The sequence below is a fragment of the Dreissena polymorpha genome, chromosome 16 (genome assembly GCF_020536995.1).
Source record: "Dreissena polymorpha isolate Duluth1 chromosome 16, UMN_Dpol_1.0, whole genome shotgun sequence".
NCBI classification, from domain to species: domain Eukaryota; kingdom Metazoa; phylum Mollusca; class Bivalvia; order Myida; family Dreissenidae; genus Dreissena; species Dreissena polymorpha.
Genome location: NC_068370.1, coordinates 10,989,387 through 11,009,332, shown reverse-complemented (window position 1 = coordinate 11,009,332; position 19,946 = coordinate 10,989,387). Strand labels below are relative to the sequence as shown.

General features: G+C 36.0%; 1 protein-coding gene and 1 long non-coding RNA gene across 2 annotated transcripts; both read right to left on the bottom strand.

Moving 5' to 3' along the window:
• Window positions 1-5,092: 5,092 nt before the first annotated feature.
• Window positions 5,093-7,410, bottom strand: LOC127862972 (uncharacterized). Its single transcript, XR_008040879.1, has 3 exons — window positions 7,084-7,410; window positions 5,738-5,871; window positions 5,093-5,292 (listed from the first exon to the last, which is right to left on the bottom strand). It is a non-coding gene; the product is annotated as an uncharacterized LOC127862972 (long non-coding RNA).
• A 4,001-nt stretch (window positions 7,411-11,411) lies between these two features.
• On the bottom strand, window positions 11,412-19,403 carry LOC127862843 (neuronal acetylcholine receptor subunit beta-2-like). The gene is made up of 3 exons (XM_052402100.1): window positions 18,099-19,403; window positions 11,887-12,107; window positions 11,412-11,424 (listed from the first exon to the last, which is right to left on the bottom strand). The coding sequence occupies exons 1-3, from the start codon at window positions 19,401-19,403 to the stop codon at window positions 11,412-11,414; spliced, it is 1,539 nt and encodes a 512-aa protein (XP_052258060.1).
• Window positions 19,404-19,946: the final 543 nt, after the last annotated feature.

Genomic DNA, 19,946 nt, shown 5'->3' with positions numbered 1-19,946 from the left:
CGAAACATAACAAAACGACAACATAAAAACCACAATGAATGCATTCTGTGATAAACGATACTTACATACGGAATAAGTCAACCTGTTATAGCGTTATAGCGTCTAATTCATTTATCAACCATTATAAATGCCGTTTAACGTTATCCATCGATCAAGGAACGTTCTTACATGTTAATGACGTTAGAAGTTTAAAGTTAAAGGGGCCGTCAAACAGATAAAGCGTCGTATCGACGCGAAACGATATTTTGGGAAACTACGAGGATTGCTTATATAGCTATAAAATACATCCGATCAAAACATGAGCGTGGATGGTCGAGTGGTCAAGGCGGGACGATTTTTACTCCAAGACTCCAGGAATCCAGGGGTCAGTGGTTCGAGTCCTGTTGATGTTATCTTTTTTTCCTTTTCTAAAATTGTATTCTTGTTTTTTTTTACTGGAGATTTTTAGTTCAAATGTTTAAATTTATCAATATAAAGCATTTAATGACAAGCTTCAATCTGTTGGACGGCCCCTTTAACGTAAGGGGCGGATACAATAATTTAACTTTTATACATTGATGCAAGTCCATATGTACAGTAAAAAAATGTATTTGAGAGTCAAAATGAAACTTATGCAACCTTAATAAATGTATGTGAGTGATATTATAGGCACATACATTTTTCTTTTAAAGTCAAATGTATCTTTAAGGTAGGCTGCATTAAAGATCGAGTGCGGAACTAAGACAAGCATTAGTATACTTGCTTCGATTTGTTCTATACTCCAACTAATCTATGAGTACAAAACGACGATGACTCGTTTGCATTTTTTTTAACGAAACTTAATGTTATCCATGAAAAAGATTAATGTTTTTTGTAACTTTGGGTTCAATAAGATTACAAAATTATGGAAATCCGGATTACAACTATAAGCATTATGTTATTAATGTTGCCAAGTGTGAATAAAGCTAAACCAACTGAAGAGAATTGCAGACAAGTTAAAATAGAATCATCATAGCCGAACATACGATTGCACTCTTCACTTTGATTGAAAACACACACAAAATAAATTGAGGGTGCAAAGTGTATCTGAAGAAATTCACGAATTGACACAGATTTTGTATCTGGAATGTACAGATTTTGAAACACAACAAATGAAAGGGCAAATGTGAAAGCAGAATGTAATGTCGACCTCAGATTCATTTTTTTAACTTACATGTATTTTCAATTAAAAAAATTTAGGACATAATAATGGGTAATAGCGGTAGAACTGAAAGTCTGTGTTGAACATGTGGTTTCCGTTCAATAACTGTCATATACATAAACAAATACTGATGGAATGTTGGATACAATAATATTTCCTTGTAGACGAGCTTAGGATTGTACAGATGTCTACTCGTGTTAAGTAACGTATTACTGCGTCCAAAACATGTTTACTGTTTTTACTAAAATTGTAAACTGAATTTGGATGGAAGAATTGCTTTGTATGTTGTAACCTAGTTCTGAAATGCAGTTAGGGCATTCGGTTCAAGGTTACTGTAATAAGAAATCAAAAACAGCAAAACAATTGCTTCGGGCAGTAAGTTTAGTTTGACCTAGTATCTTCATGAAATTTCACAAATAGCAAGCTTTACACAGAGAACTTGCTTGGGAGTATTATTTGTGATGGTTAGATTAGGGTAAAATTAAATGATACTAAAACAAGTCAAAACAAAGTCTTCTTACGTACTTTGAGTTGGGATGCAGATATTGCGCTGAAAACGTATAAGTATATGTAAGCATCTGGCATGCAGTCATAGCAAGGAATATCAATTTTCAGGAATTATCAGATGTATTGAATTATTCTTGGTCCGAATTTCAATACAATTCGTTTAAATATAAGGGAGCTATATTAATATGATTGTGATGCGTTAGAAAAGTCTCCAAGTGTATGTGGACAAAAATATACCGGAATGTTTATCAGCAAACAGAGAATAGTAATATACTAAATATTTACTTTAGTATATGAGTACCATATAGGCGATAAGATACACACCAAAGTTGAGCGAGACAAAGACAGGAAATCAAGCATTGATCAAATCAAGCAATAATAACATTTGAATTATACTTTGCTCTAAGTCCCGGAGATGGTGCAGTACAGCATTCACCCGTTTGTAAATATGTGGAAGTTAGAGCAAAATGGAATCAAAAAATTCTTCTGTGACGACTGAATCTTGAATCCGATTACGTCATATTAAAGATCTCGTTCTCACGAACACAGCGATATAAAAAAACTCAATTTTGAAAAAAATGGACATAGAGTACCATAGAAATAAAGCGACGAGTTCGCAGCAAAAATAATTGTATAGCTCATGTCTGTGTCATATTCTTATGAAATATTCTTTTAACAGCTGAAGATATAAATATTACTATCACGGAATGAACTTGCTCAAATGGTATCGGAGATGACGTTAATCACGTCTTTCATACAAATCTATAATTGGCGACGGAAATGTATAACTCTAACCCTCAGGATATCTAAATTAAGTAAAAGGTTCGTTGTGTTTTCTTTTAATAATATTTAAAGATTTTTTCTGCACGGGGTTTTCACTAATATATGTACAAACACCTATCTACCATACCAAGTATGATGTGAATAAATAAAACGTTATCAACTACCGCTAAAGATTAGTTTTTTAACATCCAGTAATGTTTATTTTACACGTGTGTGTCTTGTGATTAATTATGGGTTAAGAGTCAGTTTTGAAATGACTTTCGACAGGTTTAATCCCGAGTTCTGTGCATAAATCGTTCGAAGTCGGTTACTCGAGCTTCAATCAGTGCAATATTACAACACCCTGCTAAATGACCTTTCACATTAATGTCTACAAATATTCTAGAGGAACAAAAATACTTATTTTTACAACGCAAATTTATCATAGATCTCGGGTCTTTTTGGTGGCACACTACAGTTTTTTTAGTCTCGGCCAATCTAGTTCACAAGCAGGAGCGAGCCAATGTCTGGAAACTGGTCACATCGCAAATCTGAAAATAAACCAAGCATTTTTCTTCCAGAATGGTTGAGGCTGTGCCTTCTGAAAAATCGGTAACATTCAAATCAAATGAGTTCGGGCAAAATGTTTTAGTTTTGATTATTTCAAATCAAAACATCAGAATTATGTGTGTTTTCGAGCCTTTTAAGCCAGTTTCAACAACAAACTGCCACTTTCCTGCAGAAGCAATGTGCCTGGAAACCATGTTTTTACATTGGTAACTTACCAAGTACTAAACAGCAATGGAGAAAATTGGGGGTCAAATGATTAGATTTTTTGTAATAGTTCAATGTCCGTACGCCCTTTCAAATTTCCAACAGAAATACTGACCGAGGCCAGCATTTCACCTGTTTTCGAATTGCATTGATTCTACTTCCTGTATGCAGCTATAGTTACAATACCAATGTTTTGGTAACTTACAAACATCCAAGAAAAATCACCACAACTCAAACCTGACATTCATTATTATTAAGACACTCAAAATGGTGCTTACTTGAGCAATGTTCTCTTTATTTAGAAATTTGATTCGCATTGGTGGCTAAAAAGTGTGGTGTGCAGCATTTGATTAAGTGTAATATGTATTGATCTAATGATATTGTTTAATCAGATGAGGAAATTCGTAAAATGTTTTAACGGCTTAACACTGTCCGATGATAATGGGTATAGCGATAAAATTGTAAATCGGGAGCAGATCGTAACAGCAAGTAGCATCGTACATTAAAGTATTTGAGATCGGATGTTCAAATGTTGATCTCTTCTCATGTTCGCAGTGCGAATCATTATGTGTTCATGTGAGAGTCTATGTGTGCGTACCATATGAGTAAGTGTACTACACGTGTAACGTGTGCACATAAAAATAGCGCTGCACATATTTAAGTCTTATATTCAAATTTTAAAGGGACTGTAAACCACGACGACCAAGAAAAGCATGGTTTTTATCATACCGACTAACATTTAAATCACCTATTTGGCTTCATCGTTTCATGTCGGTTATTTAAATTGTGCAGTCAAAAGACGTAAAAATGTAGTTAACATATAATTTCCAATGTTTTGATAAAGGCATTATGCCGAAACGTCAATTTAAAGGAGTATAATCAGAGAGTTATAATTTTTTAATATCCCTTCGGATAATTCAACTGAGCTAATACATACAGTTGAACAACTGCTATTTCGAAAAATCATCTAAAACCTAAATGAACACTCAATTGAAGAGTAGTTATTGAAAATGAATTTAGGAGGGTTCGAAAGCGTATGGACAAATATACATAGAACTATTTATGCAAACGCGTTTAGATACGCATTTGCGCTAGAACTAGAATTTACATTGTCCTAATAATGAAGTGAATCTTTTTGAACTTTAAAAATGTTATTTTCACTTTGAAAATATGTTTACTCATATTGTGTTGTGTATTAAGATCTACTCTAAAAAGGCGTTTATTATTTGGTTTCTTCTTCGTGAATAAAAAGGGAAAATATGAAGTATATGTATTGAAAGAATCGGTTTGAATCCCATCAATTTAAAACGTATTTTATGTATTTGCGATCATTTTATTTTGATGGATTATAATAACTGTTACAGACTCATAATAACTGTAACAGACTCATGGGACATGTCCAGACATCACTTTGTAGGATGCACACGTCGGAAGGGCAGTAAAGGCAAACCTTGTATTTAACTTTTCAGATTAACGTACGCACACACAAATTTATCTAATATTATCGATGTAAATCCCAAATGCCATATGTCGTGTTGATCTTTATATGGTTTCAACGACGTGAGTGCAAGGATTTGAACTAAGGTCGGTTCTAAATATAAGTATAAATATTTAAATATACAATATATTTTTATATAAGAACATAGATGCATGTTGAAAATGAACTAAGATCTTGGTTTGCTCTGATTTTGTGTATTTAATTAAAATGTTCGTATGTTATACATACACATTCTTCAGTGCTTCGTTTCGTGTTACTCTTATATATCGATTTTAACTTTAAAAAACATAAACCTAAAATAAACCAGTTTTTTCCTTTCATTTTATTCAACAGTACTTTAGACGTATTCGAAACATATTTTTTAAATGTATTTTGTAGCACAGCTAGATCTAAATTGCAAACGAACGTTGAAGCACGTCACGTAGAGCGTAATACATGTAAGTAATAATGAAAATGTAAATGAAGCTGTTATATTCGAGTGACAACAAAAACTCTACATAAGTTGAACTTTATTGTATAATTCGATGTCTCAATAATCCAACTTCATGGGTTTCTTATGGACGGCTGACTTCTGAAAAAAGCATTCATTCAAGTAATGAAATTGACGAAGTTTCATGTGTTTTCATTAATGTTCATATATTTTACAATATCTACTGTCATGATATATTTTATTTACATTAAAAAGTAAAGTGTATCATCTTCATCAAAGAGATCTGTAAATGTATTTCCATTTTTGTCGTCGTGGATTACTTAAATATAAATTCGAAGCCATAGCATTGTGTAGTTTACTAATATACATACAATGAAATAGCGAATTGTATTAAAGAACGAGTAAATTTCGAACACGGCAAGAACGCCTGCTTGTATGCAAATGAATTACATTACGAAGGCCCATTGGTTTGACTTTTTTAAAGGCATACACTGTTTCATAATAAATAATGTTTTCTTATCCTATATAAGTCAATACGTGTTTCAATTAAGAAGTGTATAAACATTCATTTAAATTATAGCTTTACCTAATAGGGGATGTTACCCCTGCTGCAACATCTGATACTATTCCAAGAACATCTACCTGCCTGCCACTCTCCTCTGTGTCACTGATTTCTGCACACGCAATTATTACCACCACGTGGGAAGTAATTGTTCTGGGCTGAAAAACAATAGAACATCTGAATAGATCGGTACATGTGGTCCGTACTTGGGAGACCCGGGTACAATTGTCCATACACGGTCCATTTGAGTTTGTGGATGTTAACAATTCGAACTATCGAGGTTTTCTCGTGGTAATCATTTAGCGCCAGAAACAGCACGAGCCATTAAAGAAAACACACAACTTTAGAACGTCAAAGTCTGGGTATTATTCAAAAGTTCATCCAAAATCAGTCCTCAATAAATTCATCCTACGACGAGGACAAACCTCGAAACTTCTAAATACACAAACACATTAATGATCCAACAGATTCCACATCACAACGCTCATTTTAGTCAGTTAACGTCAGATATGAGTCTAACCAACACAATTCATACTCAATTAATGCATTTTATATATTACCATTTGTCCATTACCACCAGAAGCATGTTGTTTATGTCGGTGTAGCTGTCATCGATTAATTTTGACCTTGTTTTCTTAAAATAAGTATTCAGGAATTAATCTTAATTATTATATGAGTGTAGAAAAACAGTAACTAGAATTGGACACAATTAAGTGTAAGTCAAACTACATAACAAGGAGATGTAGAAGAAGGTGTACTTATTATTGAGAGTTCGTTGTTGTTGTTGTTGTTGTTTTTGGAAAATATGCATATAATTATTTACTTAAAAATGAAATATAGGATCAAGTACATCATATACTTTGTAAAGTGAAACATGCAATAGCAAATTTGATGTATCTTATTGTACCCGTGTTTTATCATTGTATAAAATGTATATACGTCATATCCCACCTGGGGAAAACAGCACTCTATAGATCTGGATAATCATAAACCAGAGAACTGCAAGAATTTCGGAATGTAAATTATAAACTTCCAGGGCATCTACAATATCTTCGTAAAGTCATGAATAGTTTCACTTTGAATAGTTTTTTTCGTATTTTTTTTCGGTTACAAGATTATGTTCTAGCCGTTGCTCTTACGATTTATGTTGGTCTCTATTAATACCAAGCAAAAATGTTCAATAAATATACACATTATATATGCCTCACAGAAAAGCTATTCTCCAACGAGCAAAAATTTTAAATGGCATTTAATCAAAAGTAAAAAAAAAAACAATTAAATATGTGGATGATTTATTATATACAGAAATACGCCTAAGACCATGTCAAAGAAGTTACAATAAGTGAATATTTCAAAATAAAGGCACGTACCTTCAGCATGTGGCATACTGGCAAACAAAACGCACGTGACCAAGAGAACAATTAGGCAAGCAGTCTTCATGATCAAACTTGTCCTTCAGTGTTTGCTATCGTAATATCCCATCACCGATAGGTGAGCGCGCTTTATACTCAATTAAAACAGGATGTTAATCAGCATTTTTTTTCTGTTTTCCAGACGTGGTAACGTGGCTTAGATCATCGTGCGTTTTTAAATCACAAATAATAAATGTTTATGACTTGCAAGCATCCGTCTTGTGGTAAAGAGTGTGGTCGTAGTGAGGAAATATATCAGACACACGAGTTCCTATTGGTTGAGCAATTATGCGTGGTTGTGATGTTGAAATGTACGTTGTTTTTATGTGAAGAAAATAGACATGCACGCAGTGGGCCTAAATCAAGTGCATGCACTTGATTTTGCACAATTTTGTCGGCGTGTTGCGACTTCTCGACTGATTAAACACAAATGAAAACGTTCAAGTGTTTAAGTTATTCAAATTAGGATGTTCAATGCCTTGTGCTAAAAGCTGTTATTGTTTATTGTTAGAGATATGCCTATACTTTGTCAACATGATAAATATGTTGATTTGTTTAACATTAGTTCATGCAACTAGGTCTCTGATTGAGGGCTGTCATAAATCATCCACAGGAATGTAACAAAACACGCGTTTTAAGCGCGACTTAACCAGCAGCAATGATTTACCCATCTTCATTCGAAACTCAAACGAGCTCATCTTTATTCGAAGCAGAATGCGTGAGATTCTCTCCAACCTGATATCAAGTTGTCGACCAGACGATACACTGTGTCATATCATCCGATCAAATGGACTGCCAAACCGACCGACCAAACCATCGTAGGTTTGTAAAGAAAAACCTAGAACGACTTTGAGACCAGCGTACTGATGTGCATTGTCGATGTTTCTGTCCTCGTTATGCAAAACCTGTGCAATGTAACTGCACAGACACAGTCATGTCGTTTGGTCGTTCCGCAAGTTTGGAAATGTCTTACTGCGCTTGCGCTCCTGTGTCGACTTATATAGTGAGCCAACTGACGTAAGACCAGTCAATGCGACAAGCCTCCCAGCACCGTCACCGACATCACCGTGGCAGCAGTGAGCTCCAGTACAAAGTAAAACATCTTCAAGACTCGTGTGTTTCCGAAACAAATAGTATTCGTTTATTGCTCCTACACAGTCGTTATGACAATGGCCTGTCGCTAGCTGACAATGACAGCCCACTGAAAACACTCGGTCGTCTTGGCAATGACCTAACGCAAGCTGACAATCACAACCCTTTTATAACACACAGTCGTCCTGACAATGACCTGTCGCTTGCTGACAATGACAGTCCATAAAGTAATACACAGTCGTCCTGAAAATGACCTCTAGCTAGCTGACAATGACAGTCTATTAAGTAATACACAGTCGTCCTGGTAATGACCTGTTGGTAGCTGACAATGACAGCCCACTGATAACACACAGTCTTCCTGACAACGACGTGTCGCTAACCGACAATGACAGCACACTGATAACACACCGTCGTCCTGACAATGACCTGTAGCTCGCTGAAAACTACAGCCCACTGATAACATATGTCGTCCTGCCAATGACCTTTCGTTTACCGACAATGACAGCCCACTTATAACACACAGTCGTTATGACAATGACCTGCCGCTAGCCGACAATGACAACTCACTGAAAACAATCGGTCGTTATGTTAATGACCTGTCGCTAGCTGACATTCAAATCCCTCTTATAACACACAGTCGGCCCAACAATGACATGTCGCTTGCTGACAATAACAGTCCACTTGGTAATACACAGTCGTCCTGACAATGACCTGTCACTGGCTGACAATGACAGCCAACAGATAACATAAAAGCGTCCTGACAATGACCTATCGCTAGCTGACAATGACAGCCCACTGATAACACACAGTCGTCCTGACAATGACCCGTCGCTGGCTGACGATGACAGTCCACTGATAACCCACAGTCGTCCAGACAATGACCTTTCGCTAGCTGAAAATGACTGCCCACACTGATAATACACAGTCGTCCTGACCATGGCCTTTCGCAAGCTGACAATGACAGCCCATTGATAACACACAGTCGTCATGACAATGACCTGCCGCTTGTTGAAGATGACAGTCCACTGATAACACACAGTCGTCCTGACAATGAACTGTCGCTAGCTGACAACGACTGCCCACTGATAATAGACAGTCGTCCTTACCATGACCTGTCGCAAGCTTACAATGACAGCCCACTTAAAAAACACTGTCGTCCTGACAATGACCTGTCGCTGGCTGACAATGACAGTCCACTGATAAAACACTGTCGTCCTGACAATGACCAGTCGAAAGCTGACAATGACAACCCAATAATAACACACAGTCGTCCTGACAATGACCTACCGCTAGCTGACAATGACACGGAACTGATAACACACAGTCGTCCTGACAGTGCCCTGACGCAAGTTGACAATTACAGTCCACTGATTACACACAGTCATCCTGACAATGACCTGTCGCTAGCTGACGATGACTTTCCACTGATAACACACAGTCGTCCTGACAATGACCTGTCGCTAGCTTACAATGACAGCCCACTGATAACACACAGTGATCCTTACATAACATGTCGCTGGCTGACAATGACAGTCCATTTGGTAATACACAGTCGTCCTGACAATGACCTGTAGGAAGCTGACAATGACAGTCCATTTGGTAATACACAGTCGTCCTAACAACGACCTGTCGCTAGATAACAATAACAAGTAAATGAAAACACACAGTTGGGCTTGCAATGACCCGTACTTTACCGACATGAAATCCCACTTATACCACACGATCAGTCTCATTCTTTAATTAGTATGTCTACTATAAACCCGATCAGATGACGCCAGTAGCAAAAATATTGTTAAAGTTTTTTTAGAAATAATCGACGTGTAAGCGTTGGTTACATATATTGCGGTATCGTGGACGAACCATCTTTCGAACCTCTTAATTTTTGACATATCAAACATTCAATTGGAAATAGTGAAACGTATTTGTACGAGTTTTAAGTGATAAATACATTGTTTCTACATACCTGACAACTTTAATTGTTATGTAAATCCTCTTTTGTTAACAGATTTGCGTGAGTACACCAGCACCACCATATCATGTAAAACTGTCATGGCCGCCAAAACAATCGTACCTGCTTTCGGACCCTTCATTGTTTACTATTTCAATTCACTATTCTGAGCAGATTTTGTTCAGTTTTTTATGAAACTAGAAAGTAACATTAAAACTTGATTTATAACTATTTTTTTTTCAATATATGTTTCTATCGCAATTTAGTAGTTTTACTCTTCACTTTTATGACATAGGCATTCGAAGACATCATTCCGCAAAACAACTTTCTGTTTGCAGCAATAAATCAAGTGTGTCCAATGTCCACAGTTTAGGTGATCACACTGTGTCCCTTTTGTAAACACAATGGAAACACAGTTTTTTAAATTTCCTTGGGTTGAAAAGGTTTACACACACAACTTTTGTCTTCTTCAGAAACAGCATCTTCAGAAGACTGACTATCAGTATCACAGATATTAGAATAACTGCCAATGTGCGAAGGTCCAGGAAGAGGTTCTTGGAGTGGGGCATTACTTTGATTGACATTTGTTGCATTTGTTTCTTTTTTTTTATTCTTTTGTTGATCGGAGAGACTGGTGTATCTTTGGAACGTGGTAAAGGCTGTGATAATATTTCTTGATTTAAGCAATCACTGGTTATTTCCTGACCTGACACATTATTTCCTCGAGTCTTTTTTAGTGTATTGTCATGGTGTGATTTCTTCATTTCAATTATGTTTTCAGCAGTTGTAAAATAATTGTCAATGCATGGCTGAATGTCAGAAACCACTGTGTTTTCTTGAGGAACAACATAAGGAATTGATGGCTTAAAAATGTCAGCACTTATCACAGTTCTATTAAATGGAAATATGCCAATCTTTTCAAAGGCAGCCCTCAGGTTATTCACTGATAATGCTGTCACATATGCATTGGGTGCTAATTCTGCAATATTGTATCTTGTGATGTTTGAAGATGGGTGTTCTTTGATAAATTTTTGACATGCATAATTTTATTTTCTGCAGAGGTCCATGGCAGGCTACGTCAAGGGGTTAAAGCATGTGAGATGTATGTGCTGGAAGGACAAACAAAATTATGTTGTTTTTCTTTGCCCATTCCAACACAGGGACATTGATATGAGATTTGTGGCCGTCAAATATGATGACATAATTGCATCTGATCCTGAAGAAGCACCTTGCATTAATGTTTCATTCATTCTCGCACCCTTAAAAACAAAGTAGGGAGGAATCTGTGTCCCAATTGCGTTACCGCCACCAATGACTGTGGTTGTTGCAGTCCTGGATGAGGTGTTTGCGGGAGCTGATGCATTACCACTAACTATGAATGGTGGGGCATGTTCAGTTTAAAACTCTTTTTCATCTATGTTATATATACACTCAGGTTTGTCAATAAGGTTCTTACTTTTCAGTACATTTTCTAAATTTGTAAAATAACTATCAACATCTTGTTCATTTGTAGCTTCTGCCTTACATTTAGCTAACCCCCTTGGTTTTATGACTCTAAGCTCCGGCCACCTGCTGCGCAAGCCCTTAAACCATTTCACTGTCAATGGTTTGTCCCGTGTTCGCTTCTTAAGAAAGACTGCATAGTCATTTGCTTTGTGACCACTTCTGTTATGGTAAAACCGTACCCCAAATCAGCCATCAGTTTAATATGTTCAACTAACTTTGCCTCCTCTTCCAATTTAAATAGTGGACCAGAACCTGTCATCGTGGTTTCTGGATCCACGCGGCCTTTTATCCTATCGCGAAGGGTATTGTGTGGCACTCCATACTGTCTAGCAGCAGTTTTAATAGGGATCCCCGTTTCTTTTACAAGTTTGTAAGCATTTGTGAGTGCTGATGGAGAGTACCCCTTATGTTTTTCAACTCTTTTCATTGGGAATTTCTGAAATTTGTTGGACAAATATTAAATAAAAAGTTACAAAAACACAATCAGAAACATATGTTTTAAGTTGCAACAATTAGTGACATGCAACATTTTACTTCGTTTAAAAATAGCTTTGTCACATGATTTGACCATGGTCTCGTGACTTGTTGCCGCAGACGAACAGTGTTTTTTGTCAAGCAAAGTTGAGATCGAAAGTGAGACCATGTTTTATAGGTTTTTACATGAAAATCATAATACAGGTAACAAAGCATTAAGATAAACAATGTTTTTTACGTATTATAGGTTTAATGTACTTATTTTACCTGTTTGTGTCGCATTTTCGGAGATTGACAGCTACGCGCAAACAAACGTCGTAAACAATGCGTAGGTACCCACAAAACGATGACGTTGTGTGCGTGCGCGCATGCGCATAAAATGTAAACAAATGAAAGGTTCGAGAAGAGGCGAGATTCGAGAAGAGGTACTTTCACGATAATAACCAACGGTTTAAAGTCCCGATTCATAGTAATCAAGCCACGAGGGCGTAGCCCGAGTGGTTTGGTAATCAAAACGACGGGCCGTTGGTAATTACCGCAATAACCAACGCTTACACGTCGATTATTTCGATTTTAACACGATTTCATTAATAAGTTATCCGCGATTTAAAGGTTATAAATGAGAATTATATTAACCGAACGCCCTCCACTTTTCCGCAAAATTGTGACGTCACCACAACAATGAAAATCAAATGACGTCGTCTTCATTCATAAACAGTGCGCGGACAATCAAAGTTACGTCATACTTATCTCTAAACATAAACAAATATTTTGCTTATTGATTCAAATAAAAGGGAAATAACCGTAACACAAAAACATTAAAGTGGTATTATGTGCATCTAACAGTATATGCTATGTTTATAGGTGTCTATCGAAACCGTTGTTTATTTTTGGTGTTTTCACTGCATAAACACTTATATTTGTTAATGCAGCATCAACATACTAAAACAATAACTCGGAAAGAGAAAAATAATACATTTAAATATCAACCGTACTTTCGTTTGACAACTGAGCATGCATGTACGATGTGAATCTAAATTTAGTTTTAGTGCAGATTCGTTAATATCTATTCATACGACACACGAACACTAACTCCGGTCTTAATAAAAAGACAGTTCCGTTCGGCTTAGAGGACTGTACAGTCATCCCGGGAGGGGGGGGGGGGTAACTTCCTTTATACGGTTATATAGGGATTTGCCGAAAATATGGGGGTGTTTTTCGACTAAAATTATAGATATGGGTATGGTTTTGACCATCTAAGTATAGATTTGGGTAATGAAATCAGACATTTGCTTGTATATAAATGCATATAGATTTGAAAGTATCAAAATGGGTATGATAAATTTCATTTTTGTATATAAATTTACAAATAAACATATAATAGCAAATTCAATAAGTATACTGTATTGATATGATAGAGATAAAAATTCTAGTATGAAATAATGTCCACTTTATCGTATTCTAGTATTGAAATGGGTCCAGTTTATCAAAATTCTTGTATTGAAATGGGTCCACTTTCTCAATGGTATCGTATACAAATGGGTCTGCTTTTTCAAAAATCTTGTATCAAAATGGGTCTACTTTGTCAGAGTTCCGGTATAAAAATGGGTCACATTTCGGAAGTGCCAGTGGGACATCCGTACCCTAAAATTTGGGAAGTGACCCCCCCCCCCCCTCCCCCCCTCGGGACAGTCATGTAAAATATCGAATATAATTTTATTTTTTTCTAAACAACTGGTAGCAAGATGAAGATGTGTTGCAGATAATTGGTCAGTTACCACATTTTAACTTACTCGTTTGACCTGTTAATTCTTTTCAGCTCAATTCAACAGTGGGAAATGCGCATAATATCACTTTAAATGAACGAAGCATGACATTTTAGTACTATTTTGGTTGAAGTGAACTGCAGTACGCGGAAATGTATTTCTTTTCTGAATCGTGCACACGTGCATTTTACTGAACTAATTCTTGGAATTTCCAGTACTATTTTCAAAACAATTGTCTTTGTCCGTGGTTTGTTGCAGAATAACCAACTGTAGTTTTCCTTCTTTGTATATAAAAAACAAGTCACGTGCCGTGTTAGAATGGAAAATCGCAATTAAGTACACAATCGGATTATAAAAAAACTTATTTGTATTCCATTAAAAACAAAAGATCAGAAACACAGCATGCATCAATTAACAACTCACAGTTATGAGGAATTCCCGACAGGACAGGGATTGGACGTTGACCACGATGTGTGGATGGCTAACGGATCGACATTTCGAATCAAATGATTTAACAAAATATTCGTTTGCTGATGTCGTGTAATATTTGATGAAATTAACTCACCAAGAGAAGTGGCACATTTTACGCAACAAATTTATTATCGCAATCATGCACAACATTTAAATCGGCAAACATTTGAAATGTTATTATAAATCGTATCAATGGACGACAAATAAACGAACAATTAAAGTGTCTATTTAAAATCAAAAGAAGCCAGGATAAGGGACTAGGATTTGCTTTCAGATTCAAAGTTCAAAAATGTTAAGTATGTTGTAACCAACAAAATTATTGTATTCATAATTTATTTATCCATCAATTTTACCGTGTCTTCATTACATGGCAGTAAATTCTATGTCAAAGGGCGCGTTTTGCAAAGAAAACAATGATGATATACAGTTTCAGAAAGTATTAATACGATAATCCGGCCAATTATTCATTTATTGCCCAATATTGTCTAATTTCATCGTTTTAATGTCTTGTTATTTTGTGTATTAGAATAAACACTTAATTATGTGCTATTTATTGTCTTAAGTAACTCAAACAAACTGTACAGTACAACAGCAGTAATTACCCAACACCAATGAAAAATTATTTAATGCAACTAATCTCGGATAATCTAGTTGATTCCCCATGAAACTGAGAGTTTTGGGATTATATGAAGTTTCGAATACTTATAAATGATTATAATATACGCGCAAATATGTCTTTTAATAACTTCATCCCTGAAGGGCTACCATCATAACCTTACCCTCTTCAGAAAATTCGACAAACATTTAATCGGATTGTGGTGGCCGAAACTATGTTTAATTTTTGCAATATATTATTTTCGTGTAAAATATACTACATCACAACCAATATCATTATGAAAGCTAATATTCGTTCCCAGATATAGTAGAAAACTACGAAAGCCTATAAGTACCACTTTAAATTTAAAACAATAGTTCGAAGTCGTAATAACGCGAAAAAAAGGCCTTACTACGCAAATGAAGACGTAATAACGCAAACAAACGCATTATAACGCTAACAAAGGCGTAATAACGCTAAAACGTCATAATGCTAAAAAAGGCTAAATAACGCCAAACTAAAATGCGTACAATCGCTAAAAAAGGCGTAATAACGTTAAAAATGGCATTCTTACGCTAAAAAAGGCTAATCATGCCAAACTAAAAGGCGTAGAAACGCTAAAAAAGGTGTTATAACGCCAAACTAAAAGGCGTACAAACGCTTAATCAGGCGTTATAAATCAAACCAAAGGCGTACAGACGCCATTAAAGGCGTTATAACGCAGACTTAAAGGCGTACAAACGCTAAAAAGGCGTAATTGCGCTAAAAATGGCGTACAAATGCTAAAAAAGGCGTAATAACGTCAATTTCAAAGGCGTACAAACGAACTTTTTGTTTTAATTCAAGTGAAACTAATGGACTTTCGTAGAAAACATACTAGTTCATTGCAAATACATGCGCAATAAAGCTGTCTTTTGAGAGCTTTACTTTAAAGATTGAAATTATCTTAAACGTGTATGCAGTGAAGCGTAATATCTGAAATCGCGCTTTTATTTGCAATTTATATAAGTCGGTTTGATAGACAGCAAGCGCAGCTATGTTCTGTTGAAATTTTTAATCTGATTTGAGTTGGACGTACGACATGGGAGCATGGTTCGTCCGGGTAACGAACTCATTTACTGACACAATTGCCCAAAAGTGCTTTACACAAAACACTTATGTACATGCCATTGTTTACCATGAAGTTAAATATTAAATATCATGAGCCTCGTTCTGGGAACTTTGACATTATGATTGCGCGTAAAATGTCGTCCCTGATTAGCTTGCGCAGTCTGCACGGGCTAATAGAAATGATACTTTCCTAATAAATGAAATTTATATTTTTTAGAAGGTCTTTTCTGAACAATAAGCCTGTGTTTGCGGATAGTTTTGCCCCTGATTAACCTGTATGGACTACACAGGCTAATCTGAGACAACGCTTTACCCAGATGCATTAAGCCCAGTTTTCCCAGAACGAGGCTAATATGTTGATATTGTTTGTTATTGGATATCTTGGTTATTTCATTTTTTTTTCTTTAACGGCAAATACTCGCTGACCATAGCAGCTATCTCCAATAAATGTTTTCAAAATAAATGATATATGAATTAAAACAATTTTTTGGAAATTAAAAGGGTATCTTTACAACCATGTATCCTCTATAGATGTGGCGTAATAAAAAGTTCGGTGTAATCTGGTCGCCATTATAATCGACTTCTTAAAAGTGCACAGTTCTTTTGAAAAATAATTATTTGTAAACTATATGTTCACCTGCTGTCACAATATATGTATAATGTTTTATGCGACCTGCGAAAAAATAATAAAAATGTGTCGGTTTCTTTTTTGTAAATTTTTAAAATTAAAGTTAAAGCGGGTATATACGATTTTTTATATGTGTTTAATTGTAATATATTGATAAAATATGTTACAATAACATAAAATGGGAAAGAAAAATTATACATTAAAGCCGAATTTCATAAAATGCAGCAAAGACAAATTAGCGCCCCGAGCCGATTGTGACGTACATATTTTCCTACAATAATCGAAGCATTCGTCTTTGTATAAGGATCGGAGTTAGTGTTCGTGTGTCGTATGAATAGATATCGTTGCGGGAATTCAAATAAACCGTTAAACTAAGTTTAGATTCACATCGTACATGTATGGTATACATGCTGGCGAATTCGGCTGTACAGCCGTTTTCAATTTCAGAATTAAATATCTGGGTTATTTCACATTTTTCGACACATGTTCTTCTTAACTTTTATTTTAATTTATATTGAAATATATATATAAATTTTTTTTACACATTTTATATAAATTCATAAATATTTGACAAAATCGTATATACCCGCTTTAATGTCAATGAAATAAATAATCCATTGGCACGGAATATGACTCGTATATAAATTTGACTCGTTTAACGCGAAGTGTTTTAAAGAAGGCATAACTTTGTAAATATTTAGGTCTGTTAAATGCGTTGTTTGATCGGCCCTTCAGCCTCCGTTTACTTGATTGCCAAGTAATCGAAACAGTTCCGCGTAAATCGAAAGAGAAAGAAAACAACATACATTTCGCTTAACGTTTATTTTGTATGCAAGCCCTTGCGAGACATTGTTACAGAACACGTGATACGATACACCTCATATGAACCTTGTAGCAACTGTTACCATAATCAAGAATAAAAATATATAGAAAGGAATGTTTCCAATTCATTCAAATTAATACATAAATCTACATTGTTTCATTTAGAAATTTATTATAAATAGTATTCTGACGAAAATAACAGCAAACTACCATTGAGGTGCACCATAGCTAATCGCTAGCATTGGACCTCCTGTTGCGTAAAAATTGCTATACATGTACATATTTCTAAACTAAACTTTAAAATATAAAACAACAAGATAGTGTCAACATGAAACATATCAATGTTCATGTAAATTTGCTAGATTGAGCACCGTAATTTAACATTATATTTTACGTATCATATTTAATTACATACTTACTTTCAAATTTCTGTTATTGTTTGGAACCATTCAATAAAATGCGTTTATTGTTACACTTTTATAGGGTTATATTGTGGTAAATCATCAACATAAAGCAGAGCGTGTCAGTTATTAAAATAAGAACGAAAAACACGAATAATACTTTATCCAAGGCAACGCTCACATCTGCCCACGTAATTTCCACGAATGCGCTACTCGTTTCATCGTCGCGCATTTTTGCCCTCGGTCGTTTTGTGGTCTCCGGACGATCTGAAGACAAACCCCTGTTAATATATAATGGTCGGTCCATTATTACTCCACGAGTGTATGTCGGGAACGGCATTAAATTCATATCGTGGGAACTACTGTACTTCGCCTGTTCTGTCCTCTCAAACGTGTCATCATCGCTTCGATAAGCCGTGTATGAACTGCCTGACGCTGTCCGCCGAGCACAACCGCAGCTAAGACAGCTGGCAATTGCTCTCCACGCGGCCGCCGGTTGCCTGCCACTTCTGTGGTACAAGTGCAGGCTGCATATGACAGCGAGCGTGATGGCGACGCTGATGACGAGCACCGACACCAGATAATAGCTTAAAAGCGACATCGGGCTCGAGTTCTTCGGGAGGTTGTCTCCCACCAGTGTTAAGAAGACAGCAATTGATAGCAGCACAGTCAGACAGTAGGAGATGCGCTCTCCGCACTCAGTGGGTATCAAAAAGACCATGATATTCAAAACAGACATGAATATCAGTGGAAGTATCACATTTACTATCACAAATCGCGGCTTTCTCTCTAACTCAATCTCGAACACCACCATGTAATCGCCTAGTTGTGTTTTCACACCGGTACTAACGAGATCCCATGCGCCATTCCCAGAGTAGTGGTTCAACAACACGTTGCTTTCGGATGGGGAAAGCTTGATCTTACTGGTGTCGTAATTGGCCGGCATGAACTCAAAACTGCATGTCTGTTTATCCCATGGATAAAAAGTAACGTCGACATCGCAAGATGAAGTAAACACGTTGCCAATATAATAAAAGCAACGTCCCAAGTCAGTAACACTTACTGCATGCCAATCCTCAGAGATACGGTCTATTTTCCCGACACTGTTAGTTAGCATCATTTGCGGAGTCCAAATCATGTTGACGTCAATATTGAGGCTTTTAATACCACCATTATCCTTGGGGTCCCAAATAAGTTGCTCATCGTACCATTCAAGTAATAGAATGGCCGTAAACGATATTTTCTCGTCGACTTCGTTAAAATCTTGAATCGAGATGAGATCTAACCCAGTATATACAACAACTGGTTTCGACTGGTTTAACACAGGTCGGAAATTGTTGTCGTAATTCTGCATTAAATTGGTTAACAAACGTTTAGCATCCGTGATCATCTGAGCGTGAAGTCCTCTGTATGACGCCATCAGTACCATCAGCGTAGTCGCGAGAGCGAAGCAGATTGGCACCATCGTTAGTCTGTAAAATATAATTAAATTATCTGAATGAATCACAAATTTCTCTTGGATATCGTAATGAGCATTTAAATCGAAGTCACCAACAGTCATTAACAATTCGAACCATGCTACCAGGAACTCGTTGAGACTCGTCACGAAGTATAAGACAAATAGGTACATCTAAAATACCTCTGAAAATAACATTTTTGTGATTTCATACTTTTTCATACAGACGAATTGGCAAAAAGTTTTCGAACACCCCCTTTTTGGCCAAAATAATTATTGTTCGTGACTTAATTTTCGGATACGGACGTTTTCGTCTATCATGATATGATAATACATTTTAAGACTTTATATTTACAACATATTTAAATACTGTATTCGCGTCTATACAGTATAGATTCGATCATGGATTTTTATAAACGGATTAATGCCATAAAACCTGGGAAACTCATGCCTGATGGCAATGGGCCAGCATTTAAATGATATCTTCCTATTAAGGAAGCAGTATGTTTTAGGTATAAAAAGCGCATGCGCAGGTGTGCAGACATGGATTTT